This window comes from Dipteris shenzhenensis, chromosome 9 (assembly GCF_047967505.1).
Source record: "Dipteris shenzhenensis isolate YYH24624 ecotype China chromosome 9, Dip_SZ_1.0, whole genome shotgun sequence".
NCBI classification, from domain to species: Eukaryota; Viridiplantae; Streptophyta; class Polypodiopsida; order Gleicheniales; family Dipteridaceae; genus Dipteris; species Dipteris shenzhenensis.
Window position 1 is genome coordinate 17,098,617 of NC_141604.1, and position 13,441 is coordinate 17,112,057.

Sequence of the window (13,441 nt, forward strand, 5' to 3'; positions counted from 1 at the left end):
AATTTTTTTTCCTTGGATTCATCACGTGGATGAGGTTAATGTGCACAAATTATTATATTTATTTCATTTTTTTTACCACTCCTCTGACAAGTGAAAGTAAAAATTAATCTTAGATCTCTCAAAATCCAACTATTAAATTTGTGATCTTTTAATTCCATTACATAACCTTGTGTGTCCACTAACCCTGTATCAAATTTTATTTGTTCAATTAATCATAATACTAAAAAAATGTTATGGTTCAAAAAAATGTGCCTTTTTTTGTCCTTCATAAATTTTCAAAAATTATTATTATTTATATAATCCCTTCTAAAAAATTCCAAAAAATCAAGTTAAGTTCCATCATATGTGAACACACTTCCTATCAAGTTTCACCTTCATTTGATGTATAGCAAAGGAGAATTTATGAATTGAGTGTCGTAGTCAGTTGCAAACAAAGTTTTTATGAGTAACTCCAATTTTTGATTAGATCACACCATTATGTGCACAAAGGCATGTGTGGTGTTTTGTCTTAAGACTTAGAGAACTAAATACTTAGGGAACTAGGTCAAATTTCCCAATTTGTGTGCAAAAAAGGATGTTCTCCCCCCTCCCAAGCCATGGAAAGTGGTCAAAAAGTGGACACCCTTAGCTTGCTACCACCCTAAAATGAAAAAAGGAATATGTTTTCTAGAAACTAGAGAAGGAGCTTCCTTTGTGCAAGTACATGTCTTTGAGTCATAAACGAATGTTACTAAGATGATATAAATAGGTTTCTAGCATAAAAAGGAGACCATCTGACAAGTGGTGGGATATGATAGATCAAAACCACACCTCCTATAAGGTTGGTGTGAAAGGAGCTAAACTAGTAGTAGGTGAAAATAGAAGCAAGTAGGAAATTAAGACAAAAAGGAACTTCAAGCCCAAGGAGTATTGTATGCCTAGACGAATGGAATGGGTAAGATATTTTAAGGAGAAGGGCAAAAGATTTGGAGAAATCTTCACTCACAAACACATGATTACTCTCAAATTCAAATGGCAAAAAGTTTTGAGGGGATGATCTCCTAGAGGTATTTCAAAAAAGAGGCTAAAAATAAAAAGTGTTGCCAAAGGCAACATGGATGATGAAGAGGACATTGAGCTAGAAGAAGAGAAGAAAGAAGAGAACCAGAAGTAGATCTAGATTGAGAAGAGGTGGATGATGAAATGATAGTAATAATGAGGATGAGTCAAATCAATCCTCTTTAGATTAGGTTACTCGTGTTTCATCTATGTAATAGTTTTAGGGGTTCACATTAATCCCCATAAAATGCACTACTTTTAGGGGTCGCATTAATATTTTGTAATATAATAAGTCCTTGAAGGTTGATTGGTCCCTAAATTTCTAGAAAAATGAAAATTAGTCAATTTATAGTTTGAGGGTGCCTTACTTGTAAGGGAAAGAAAGAGATTATGCGCTAACTATGACAAGGATGTGATTGTATATATCATGTTATGGGTTCTATGAAGGTTGATTGGTACCTTAAGTTGTCCATACCAATGACAACTAAAATATAGTTTGAGGATGCATTACTTATTAAAAAAAGAAGAAAAAATTATGTGTGGGCCCTACAACTACAAACTACAAAGCAAAATGTCCTATTTAGTGAATAGAAATACTCACATCCCTTGTGAATGCCTTAGTAGTCACAATTTTTAACACTATAGAAGATACATTGCTTAAAATAAGATTTCATGAAAGAAACATAAACATAGATTGTAGCCAAATGAGAGCTAAACTTACTTTGAACTACTAATCTACCACACTAAAGAAATCCTACTCCCATCTCCTATCACGTTTAGTTGAAAGATCAGCAAGTACATTCACATGAAATGTAAACCCAAAGTCAAGTTATGATACATAAGAAGATAATGCTTTATATTTAGATGAAATTTAGATTACATCAAATTCTTATTTCCTCTTTTTTGTTTTGTTTGAAGAGTAGAAGAGGACATATAGAGTCATCATATGTGAAGCGAGCTTCATGTCTTTTTGAAAGTTGAGCTAGATCCTTGGTTCTTTGTTAATTTCTCTGGTACACTACTAGATGGTTTCTCATTCAAACGCCTTGAAACACCAGTAAAAGGCTGAAAGGTGGATTGCGTAGGCTTCTTTGAACCTATAAAAATACAATAAAAAGCCAATATGAGAATATGCATACAATAGAGAAACAATAGTCGTAAAGCTCCGTAATAGGAAGACTTGGCATTACACTTTTTTCATTCCATCATTTAATGTGACATCTACCATAACTTTGAAATAGATACTAAATGAATAATCTATAGCCAAAAGGATCAATACAATCCATCTCTAGAATCTAGGTAAAAGAGTGGTTATTGTGATGGATGTGAAGAAAAAGAATAAAAGCATACTACAAACAACCAACAAAGAATAAAAGCATACTACAAACAACCAATAAAGTTAATTACCACAATAAAGAGGATACTCACCTTCCTTCTCTTTCCTTTGTACAAATAAGCTCATGGAATGTGCAAGGGGCTATAATTAACATGAGTTAAGAACTTCCACATCATCCCATGAGTGATCATTGATGCTATGTTTCCACCACTACATCTCTTTTGTATTTAGTTTTCCCATTGCATGTCACAAAAAGTGTTCACTTATCTAAACTTTTAGTTGGTTCTTATGTGTTTAGTTGATGGAAGGAGAACAATAGTGCAAACATACTATGTAAATTTGCTAGACATTGGTAGACATAATGCTTGATAAATGTATTAGCCAACAAAAAATAGAAGAGTAAATTCAGATGCTAAGTACTACACTTGACCAGAGAGAAAGAGAGAGAGAGATATAGATACATAGAGAGAGAGAGTATTAATGTCTATGAAGATGGTAGGGTCTATAAGACTGAAAATAAATGAGATACAATGAAATCTAAGAAATGCATCTACTAGAAAATGGAGAGCACAAACAACCCTTGGGTACACAAGCATGTGTACACACAAACACACTCATACTTGCACGTGTATAGATATATAAAGAAGAGTAAGCATAGAGACTATGCACTCATACTTGCATGTGTATAGATATACACACAAACGCACTCATACTTGCATGTTATAGATATACACAGAAGAGTAAACATAGAGACTATGCATGTCCAACGCTTTGGCAGACATGAAGAAGTAGACATTGGTAGATATAATGCTTGAAAATCCATAAGTTAGCCAACAAAAAATAGAAGAGTAAATTCAGATGCTAAATACTACACTTAGCCACTTGACCAGAGAGAAAGAGAGATAGATATGAGATAGATAGATAGATAGAAAGAGAGAGAGAGAGTATTAATGTCTACTAAGATAGACCTTAGAAGGGTCTATGAGACTGAAAATAAATGAGATACAATGAAATCTAAGAAATGCATCTACTAGAAAGGGACACCCATATCCCAAGTATGGTGTCTGAAATAAGAAAATAAATAACCTATCTAGGGCCCTTCTCCTTCGCGAGAGAGAGAGAGAGAGAGTACGTCCTCTTAGTTGACAAAAATTGGACACACTTAACAACTTTCTAATTCTACTTTACAAGTAGAACTAGAGAGTATGCTCAAGTTATCTTCATGAGGACCATAAGGGATCGCTCTTTTAAAACACATATAGCATGTACAACCAAGCACATACTTAAAATACACATACAATCAAAATTTTAGAGCTCTTTACATAATACCTAATCAAACTTTAGAGATTTTCACTAGTTTTTGACCTCTTCCTTAAAACCATACATGTGTGAAAATCGAATCTAAAGCTCTACTCTTGTGTACTTGTAAAAACTGCAACCCGTAATTCAGAAATCTCCCAAGAAAAAAAGAATGCCCCAAGGAAATTGAGGAAATTGATATGAGTACTACCTGGGGATGGAGAAACCAGCTCCCCGTGAGAGCCAATATTAATGGCTTGACCATTTGGTCGTGAAATAATTGGGTTCTTGGCATCGAGTTGGATTGCCACCATTTCGTCTTTCATCTTACCTCCCGGCGGTGCCACCACCTCCACCTCACAATCCGTTTCGATTATACAAATCGCCTCTGCTGGCTTTGCTTCAATAATTTCTACCGTAAATTCCTTGTTATCGTAGGCTACCACGATGCTGTGTCCCACCGTGAGACATGAGAACTTGGCCAGAATGGACTTCAGCCTGCAGCATTGCCAAGAAGGAGATCAGAATCCGGCACTACTTCCCCGGACTTCAAAACGCAATGGGAATTATGGGGTTTGGAGTCGATGGTAAAACTTACACAGCTTCTGGGTTCTGCATGTTCAGAAAACCCTTCTGCTGAGGCTGCATCTTGACATAGGTTCCCTTCGGAAGATTTACTGTCTTTACGGTGACGATATCGCCCTCCTCGAGCAACAAGTTTTCCATAATCTGTATCATTGGGATGACTTTTCATGGGAAATCCTCTAAACTTAAGATGGGCAATGTTCAAAAAGATAGTTCAGTGATGGATTATCTGGACGATCTATGTACCCAGCATGGAACCAACATCGTGCCTTCATCTGCGACGAACTCTTGTACTCCGCAATGTGCAGTGCAATATGTTGCCGGATTTTGTAACTCAAAAAGCATCGGGTATTCCGCATCTGACGATGCTGTGTACCGGGCAAAAAAGATTACTTCGAGAAAGAGAAAAGTCAAGGCTGTCTCGAATCGAATAGGGGGAAATGAGCTTACCCAGGCGACGTAGAGCTGATGGAGGAAGTATCACTAGAAGAACGCAGCCGTAAAAATAAGAGCAAGGACGTAACAAACATACCGTCAGACCATGATGAGCTTGTCAAATTTTCCATAAGAAACACAAATCAACGCAATTGTCACCTTTATCGCCACATTCCAAGTGGGACTGCAAAGGCAAAGAATACCGATCCGATCAGAAAGAATGAGCTTGACGGGCCCGGATTACGCTTCCGCAGGAGCAGCATCAGGTTTCACGTATAAAAAGTAATCACCTTGTCTGCCGAAGATGCTGAGTAGCAAAAATAGACTTCCTGAAATGGCATGCCTGAAGGTGTGCGCAATTCGCGATCGCTCTGGAAACAGTTCACAGAACTCATCTGAGACCAACTTCTATCAAAACACAACTGGATGATTGTCATGGAGTGATAATCACATCTCATTTTCTCTGGAATTATTCTACTCGTAACCGCATTTCTTGGGTTATATGCGCCAAGCGAGGTGCAAAACTGAGCGTACATTCACGTGCGCACACAAAATAGAAGGCCTTTGTTAATCCACCTATTTAATCTGATTAGGAGAAGACTATGAAACGTAAAGTGAAACTTTAGCCGTTCTTAATTAGAACTCCAGAGGGAAAGGATTGGGTATGAAGGAAATAAGGGTTGAACATACGAAGTCTTCAAATTCTGCGAGGGCACGAGCCATGGCATCCATCTCTCTGATCTCTCCCTCTCGACTCTCTGTGTGCTCGATCAGGTCTCTTATTCCTCTTCCTTTGCTCTTTCCTGCACAAACGACCATAATATATGCTATTCCTTACTCCATCACCTCACTGTACAGCCCACTATCGCCTCCAAAAAAGTTCCGGTCTTTTTTAACGTCGCATCTTAGAAACCTTCGTTAAAAATATTGATCCATTTGGATTAAATTAAAAGATGCCTTATTCCCTTGTGAAGATTTCATTCGGGCACATATGCCTTATTCCCAAGTAGTGGAAGAATCGAAAGGCAACTCACTTACATAAGGATTGATAGGGTTTAGTCCATCCTACCTTTTGCCCTTTTAATGTCCCACATGTATCTTTAGTTGGTCTTTTGACTCCTCTTAATGGTTGGGATCCCCAATCCATAACACACGAGTACCTTAATATCTTGACCCTTGAAAGACCACGTTCTTGCAAGTTTGCATTTCCTGGCATAAGGAGAGTCCCCCAATTTTGGAAAATTACAAAAATAGAGAGGGGGGGCATGCACGGGACTTAATCTCACCTGCTTTGAGGCCTGTGCAAAGTACCGTGACCATCATGTCTTATTTGTATGGTGGTTAGGGGGTGGTTAGACATCTATTATATATACATTTGATGAACAAAAAATAGTCATTATATTATAAACATATATAACCAAGGGTTCAATATGAGGGGGACTTTTAATCTAATAAGTTTATACGATATATATATATATATATATATATATATATAGAAGGGGTTTTCAAAATCATAAAATGTGATTTTTTAAAAAGGGAAAAGGAATGTAGGAAATGTGTGTCATAAGGGGTTTAAATATTACCCCTTGAATGCATGTAGTATGTAAGGTATTTTAATAGTGTATCGGTTGCCTCTTATAACATTCTTTATAGGCTCTTTATAGGCAGGGCTTATGAATCTTACTATGGATTTGTAAGGCATCCAAACTCAATACAAATATGCCCCTCTACCCTCCCCCAATGAAAAAAGAGCGCATCCAAACTCAATACAAATACGCCCCTCTTCCCTCCCCCAATGAAAAAAGAGTGAGCAAATCATTAGCTGAGTTTTTTAGTCAAAAGTGTGCCAATTTACTATGAGAAATATATTAACAAGAATTGTCTACCCTTAAATAACATTTGTCGTTGTAGTGAGTCTAGACTATATAGTTAAAGCTATAACTACATAGTTAAAGCTATAACTACTCTCTACTGATAAGTATGCATGGTATTCAAATAATTCATACTTCTTTTTATAGGTGCTCCCTTTTAAACATCTTTGTCTACTCATAACTTACAAGGCTCTCCCTACACATGGCACTTATGTGACAAAGCTAAGATGCTCCTTCCACGCTGATCTTTCTTGACTGATTGGTTGTAAAAATGCATTTGGTATTTGACTGAGACATTTCTTTTAAAAACATCCTTTTGATTTACTATCTATAAACAGCCTAAGGGCCATTTAATCCATGAAGCTAGCTAGAATTTGATTTCCCATCTTGATCATAATTTTATTAAAATCTACCAATCCAATTCTCCCATGCTAGCTTAGTGGACCATATCATTCACCACACTAGGTATCCATATATTATAATCATATTTTAAGTTGGAATTTCGCTAATTTGAAGTATCTTGGTGGCCCATGTATCCATATGCTTGCAAAATTTAGCTATGCAAGTTGATTGTAACATTATTCATATCCACCAATTTAATTTCCATGCATTTTTGATGGGTCACATCGACCACCTCACAAGATGCCATCCATGACTCTGGCTAGAATTTTAAAATCCATGTAGATCCTAATTATATTCAAATCCACCAAATCAAGTATCCCATATCCTAATGGGCCACCTTGACCATCTTATTGAGTGTCATCCATCACTCTTGCTGGAATTTAGCCACTAATTCGATTCTCCCATGCTAGCTCAATGGTCCATGTCAACCATCTCATTGCCGCATCATCCACCATGCTGGCTAGGACTTAGCATGAATAGTTCAATTCTTCCATGCTATCCAATGGGACAAATCAACCATCTTGATGGTCATCATCCACTACATTGGTTAGAAATTAGCCACAAAGTCAATTCTCCCATACTAGCCTAGTGGGAGAAATCAAACATCTTGCTAGGGGCATCATGCTAGGCATGAAAATTTGATCAAATTTTAGAAATATGTACCTGTTGTAAGTAGTAAACTCCAAAGCGATGGTGGTCCTAATCGCAGTGGTGCACATGTGTGTTCAATTGCTAGCTTGATGTCTATAAAACAAAGTGAAGTGACCTTGATTCTTCCACACTACCATGCAAGCAATGGTCCTCCAAGTGGTACAACTCCAAGTGATCATCTAAGTGGTGGTCCTCCAAGTAAGGCTCATGCCAATTCAATTAGTATCCTAATGGTTACCATGAAAATTGAAGTGACTTTTAGCCTTCCACACTCGATGATAGCCTTAGCCTCTGACCCTCAACCTCTCCATTTACTCTCAACACCTTGCTTTTTGCACTTTAGTCCTCCACTCTCACATACAAGTCTAAGCATCAATCTCTTCGTATTACTTCCTACTCTTGAGATCTCACTCCCTACAAGAAGGGATTTGCAGTGGTATTAATACATTCTATCAAAACATTTTGAACGTTTGATAATCAACCCAGGGGCATTTTAAAACGGGCCAGTAGCAAATTTTAACTAGTACCTACTATGGCAAGTTATCGCATGGTATATACTTATAAAATACCATGCGGTAAAAATATATACCGTGCGATGTTATGTACACCGCCCGCATGGTGTATCCATATACCGCACGGTAGAATGGATCACACTACGTGGTGTATCCATATACTGCATGGTATAATGGATCACACTACATGGTGTTTAGTGATACTAAGCGGTGTTGTTAATCTATATAAACCCATGCCACATTCATACTATTCACAATATTGAGATTCATAGTACTTCGTGGAGTCTTGGGAAAAACAAGAAGCATAAGAAAGAAGGATAAACAAAGCTACAAAGAAATTTGTAAGTTTTGTTAGTCCTTCTAAGTTCAAAAAAGTATCGGTTGACAGTGGTGGGCTCGCTTTTGCCAATCAGAAACCACTCGCACTCAGATAATAATTGGATATTTTGCATTTACATAGTATTAGGTAATGAGTTTGTTAGTTGCATGTAAGTTGTAACATTTTAGGTGTCTTTGGAAAAATATAGGATTTTAATTTTTTATGAAGTATTTGAGTTGGACCTTGTCTTTGGAAAGACTTAGGATTAGGTACTGAGATTATTAGTTACATGACTTAGGATTTTAATTTAGTTGCATGACTTAGAATTCTAATTTAGTTGCATGAAATATTGTAGGAAGCTTTAAAAAATGTAAAAGTTGACATTATGAGTTGCATGTTGTGATTCACTTTTGGAAAGGCTTAGGATTTTAATTGTACTTGCATGAGGTATTGTCTGTATGTTTTTTTAAATTTTAGCGTATGTATTTATTTATGAGTATGTAGCTATAGCCTATAAGTTATAACTATATTTAAAAAAAAGTCTATGAGCTAATTGGAGGTTCGCATAAGCTAACCTGGAACAACTCGTTCATTAATGAAGAATATTATACCACCTGCCAGTTGGGGGTTCCGTTAGGCCAACTTGGAACATCTCACATGTGGTTAAAAATATTTATATACTAGTAAAATTTTATAAAGTTGGATTAAAGAGTGACGAGAAAATATTTGACTTTGGGCTAGTTCCGGGCTCGCTTATGCTAGCCGTTTGCATCTCACTCAAAGTCTAGCCGGCTGTGGAGCTTGCAATAGCCGGCTTGTAGCAACTCACAAAATTATGGCGTACATCTATGGAGAGATTATAGTATACATAGGTTTACAATCCTTGCTTTTTATATATTATTAGATGAAAAAAGCTAGATATGATCCTGTTGCATATGTTACAATTTATAGCCCATGTTAGAATTCATATATACGCAATTTGTAACCCATGTTAGACTCCATACATACGCAAAGAAAAACAAGGACCCAAAGGAAGGTGACCTTGCGCTACTGTATAGTGTTAAGAACACAAGCACAAATTGAAATATACAAGAATGGGTTCGTAGCGGCTAGTGGAAATCACACCACGGGAGTCATGGAGAATTGCGACCCTTGATGATATTGAAATGGATGGTTATCATCATATTGAAATTAACCATGAAACATCATATTGAAATTAACCATGAAATTAACCACGGATGCTTTGCAAATCATTTTATGAGCCCTAATTTTTTTGCTTTGGCTTGATGCACCCTAGCTTCTTCTATCGCTTGTTGCTTCATTCGAGTGACTTCTTTTTTGAGTTCTTTTTCTTGGTGGATGGCTTGCAATGCTTGAAGTGTTAATGGGACGTAGTATTGACGATAACCATCCATTTTTGGCTACTAGCTATTAGTGGATACAATGGGGATTGGTTCCAGAAATATTGCTTCTGACACCGATGGCTAGGTTGACACCTGAGGTTCTATTAGCACCCTATTCTATCTAGGAAATGGATCCAACAAATCTATTGGTTCAATTAGTCCAAGCCTCTTCATCGTGTTAGAGAAGGTTTCCCTTAATTTAGCTGTTATAGAAGGAATAGGAGACTGGGATCATTAACTTTGGTGCTTGGAGCCATTGAGACTCTAACATTGGAGTGTTCTCCCATGTCTTCGCCTAGGCTCATGGACTCTTTTGAGCTAGACAGGTCACCTTGTGGTGGTTTGTGTAAGAACCAACTTTCGAGCGTGTTGACCCTAAGGATATAGAGCTAGGTGTGTAAGTCGATAAGAGGGTACTATTTGAGGCACTATCCTCAAGCTCACGGTTAGCTCCTAGAACTGTTCCTGATCTCAAGTGCATGTGTTGGTCAGCACAGTTGAGGCCCCAATTCTAAGTTGATTCCACTTCAACGTGGGGTCAAGGGATGACGTTAATGCTAGCATAGTGAATTGATAAAGCAGCAGTGATAACACAATGACTAACGTAGTGACTTAATAATGCAATGACTTGATAATGCGATGACTTGATAATGCAATGACTTGATAATGCAATGACTTGATAATGCAGCGACTTGATAACACGATGACTTGAGCGTGATAACTTGATAACGTGGTGACTTGATAATGTGGTGACTTGATAACACGATGACTCAATAACATAAGACTTGATAATGCAGTGACTTGATTATTGCAATGGTCTTGGAGTTGATGTTTTACCACTATTGCTATAAGTTGACTTTTTTATTCAAAAATTGTCAGTGTATTTAATGACAGGTGGTGGGCAATAGGTGAACTGCCAGTGGTAGGTGGTGTGAGACATTTAATGTAATGGATAACTGTGTTGATAACATAGCCGATTGATTGGCTCACTATGTTAATGATCTGACTCCTGACTAATTGTCTACTGCATCAATAATGCAATCACTCAGGAACACGTAGTTTCATCAATGACTTGTTTTTGGGGATTTTCTTGATTTTTGGAGTTTTTGTTCAAGATTTGTGGGGTGTGGGGATGCTATACTACCTTAGGATCTACCTACTCAATGCAAAAAATAACAAGACAAATCAAATTTTGAAGGACAAATGGATTGTTTTGCAAAAAGTGATGGTTTTCTTGTTTCGAACCACTTTGAAAATCACTCCTAGCATCATTTCTTAGTATTTTTGTTGAGATTTGCCATCATACACACCTTAGCAATCACCTAAATACTTTTCTACAAAATTTGAATACTAAGAAACACCAAACCACTTCAAAATTACTTCAAAAAATTTTCACACCTCTCTACACTCACACCTTCCTATAGACAAAAAACCAACAACTGTTCTCTAAAATACTCAGGGTAGGGAAATGGGTAGATGATGAGAGAAGAAAATGCAATACAAAAGCATACTTGGAACTCCCCAATAGTGGCACCAAAAATGTGTAATCCAATGATGATTCACATGTTGTGGTGATCTTACTGGTAGAGTACTCCTCCAAGCTACTCTGGCTTGAGAGCAATGCATGCAAATGCCATCCAATAGTGTCACTCTAATGACTCCCGGCTTGTTCCAATCATGAATATATAAGGAGAAGAAGAGGGATGGAAGAGGGGAGTGGAGAAGGGAGAGGTGGAGAAGAAGAAGGGAAGAGTAGAAGACAATATGGCATTCATGAGGGAACAATAGGCAACTCCATAGAGGAGAAGGAGAGATTGTAATCCAATGTGTGCAACCAATAACTGAATACCAAAGTCAACCATTTGGCCATTATACATGCCACCTTTTGAAGGGAGGGCCAACCCTATTCCCTTTATACCATTCTCTTTTCTCATTCTTTACAATCATCTTGGGCCCATTTGGCTCTAAGGCACAATTCTAGCTCTATGGACTTGTTACTATCCATCAAATGACATTGCTAACTAAAGTAGTTAACACCAACCTGATCCTCTGGGCACTAGGACAAATCCATAATAACGGAAAGATCGACTTGAGAACTCCATCAGTGTAAAGGTGACACCGCCCACTTACACACATCTTCTCCATCCATGGGCCAATAATAGGCCCTCGTGGGTAAGCAACTAGAAGAAATATGAGATCTTTCATAGCCACTAATTGAACCATAAACAAATCCAAAATCTAGATTTGACCTTTTGGGGCACCTATTGCTTAGCTCAATATCTCTCTCTTGAAGAAGTTTATGCCGATGCCTCTAGTTGAAGACGCCATCCTATACATTTCTTGTAAGAGGAGCAAGTTATATGCTCCATGCACTTTGATTGGCCCACTTTGGATGGCCAAAACTACTCTTAACCTCACAAAGGGGGTGGCCCTCCCAAAGCCAAAGATGCCACTGAGGTCCATCCTAGCTTGAAATGCTTGGCGGGTTGATGGCAGACCACTACTCTACTCATCGGCCATTGAAGCGATTCTAGGCTTCCATCCATCTTTGGGTCTCCTTCATGAAATAGTTAGAGGATCCCTCGCTACTCCATGCTCAAGAAACATGCTCAACTACTCCACCTAAACATAATACTCAATGGTACACTTATCGTGGAGAAAGAACTTGCTTTAAAAACTAACTACCAATAAGTGGAGTCTTACCTACCAGAATCGAGAATGGCTTTGTCAATGTCCCTCAGCCATGGGAGTGCCCCTCAAAGATGGGAAATGGAACCAAGCATCACCTTTGCCTCTGTGGGGAGTCTACTCTAAATCTCAAAGGAGCTGTCTAGACATTGTCCCACTATGCCCCTAGCCTATGTGAGTCTGTTGTCTGAGGATGCGATCATCATGATCCCTAATCTCTAGGTGTCAAATAAGAGGTTTATGCTCAAAGTCATCGATACAAATAGGGCAACCCCAAATGAATCCTCCGGTTAGCAGTGGTGGCTACATACCCTATGGAGACCCTATGAAGGCTTCTCATCAATGGGGAGCCGTTCCCTGTGAGGGGTGCCTAAGAGAAAATTCATGGATGAGATTGCTGCCATTGGCCACTAGTGCATGGAGTATTCTTGACAATCCCTCACTGACTTAGGAGCTTTCAAGCCTCAACACTTGGGGTAATACCTCGCACAACTAGCTTCCCCACCAGAAGGGCTTTGCTCTACATCTCTAGGCCAATGATGCCCAAGCCTCTCAATGTCTGGGGCATGATCACTATCTACCATGCATCTTTGGATCTAGTATTCCTCATGCCATTTTATACTACCCATAACAAGTTGTGCAACAAGTGCCTAAGCTTCCCCATGCATCCTTTGTGAAAGCACCAGCATGAGGCTATGTACCATACCGTGGTGAGGAGAACTTAACTGGCCACTAAGGCCCTCTATAAGGGAGAGTTTGTGATCTCCAATAGAGGAGATTGCACTTAACACTTTCTAGTATTGGTGCAATCTACTACTCTATTGATATGTCCAAGCCCGCCGATTGGCAACCAAGGTATCTCATTGTCTGCCCACACAGAATCCACCAAAAACTAAGCGCAG

At 38.3% G+C, this 13,441-nt stretch overlaps 1 protein-coding gene across 1 annotated transcript; it reads right to left on the reverse strand.

The window, feature by feature from the left end:
* Positions 1–1,877: 1,877 nt before the first annotated feature.
* On the reverse strand, positions 1,878–5,482 carry LOC147898294 (ubiquitin fusion degradation protein 1 C-like). Its single transcript, XM_087379693.1, has 8 exons — positions 5,384–5,482; positions 4,984–5,064; positions 4,853–4,877; positions 4,709–4,741; positions 4,505–4,626; positions 4,272–4,402; positions 3,885–4,171; positions 1,878–2,135 (listed from the first exon to the last, which is right to left on the reverse strand). Exons 1-8 carry the CDS (start codon positions 5,423–5,425, stop codon positions 1,999–2,001), a joined length of 858 nt encoding a protein of 285 aa, XP_087235819.1. The 5' UTR covers positions 5,426–5,482; the 3' UTR covers positions 1,878–1,998.
* Between the last annotated feature and the right edge of the window lie 7,959 nt (positions 5,483–13,441).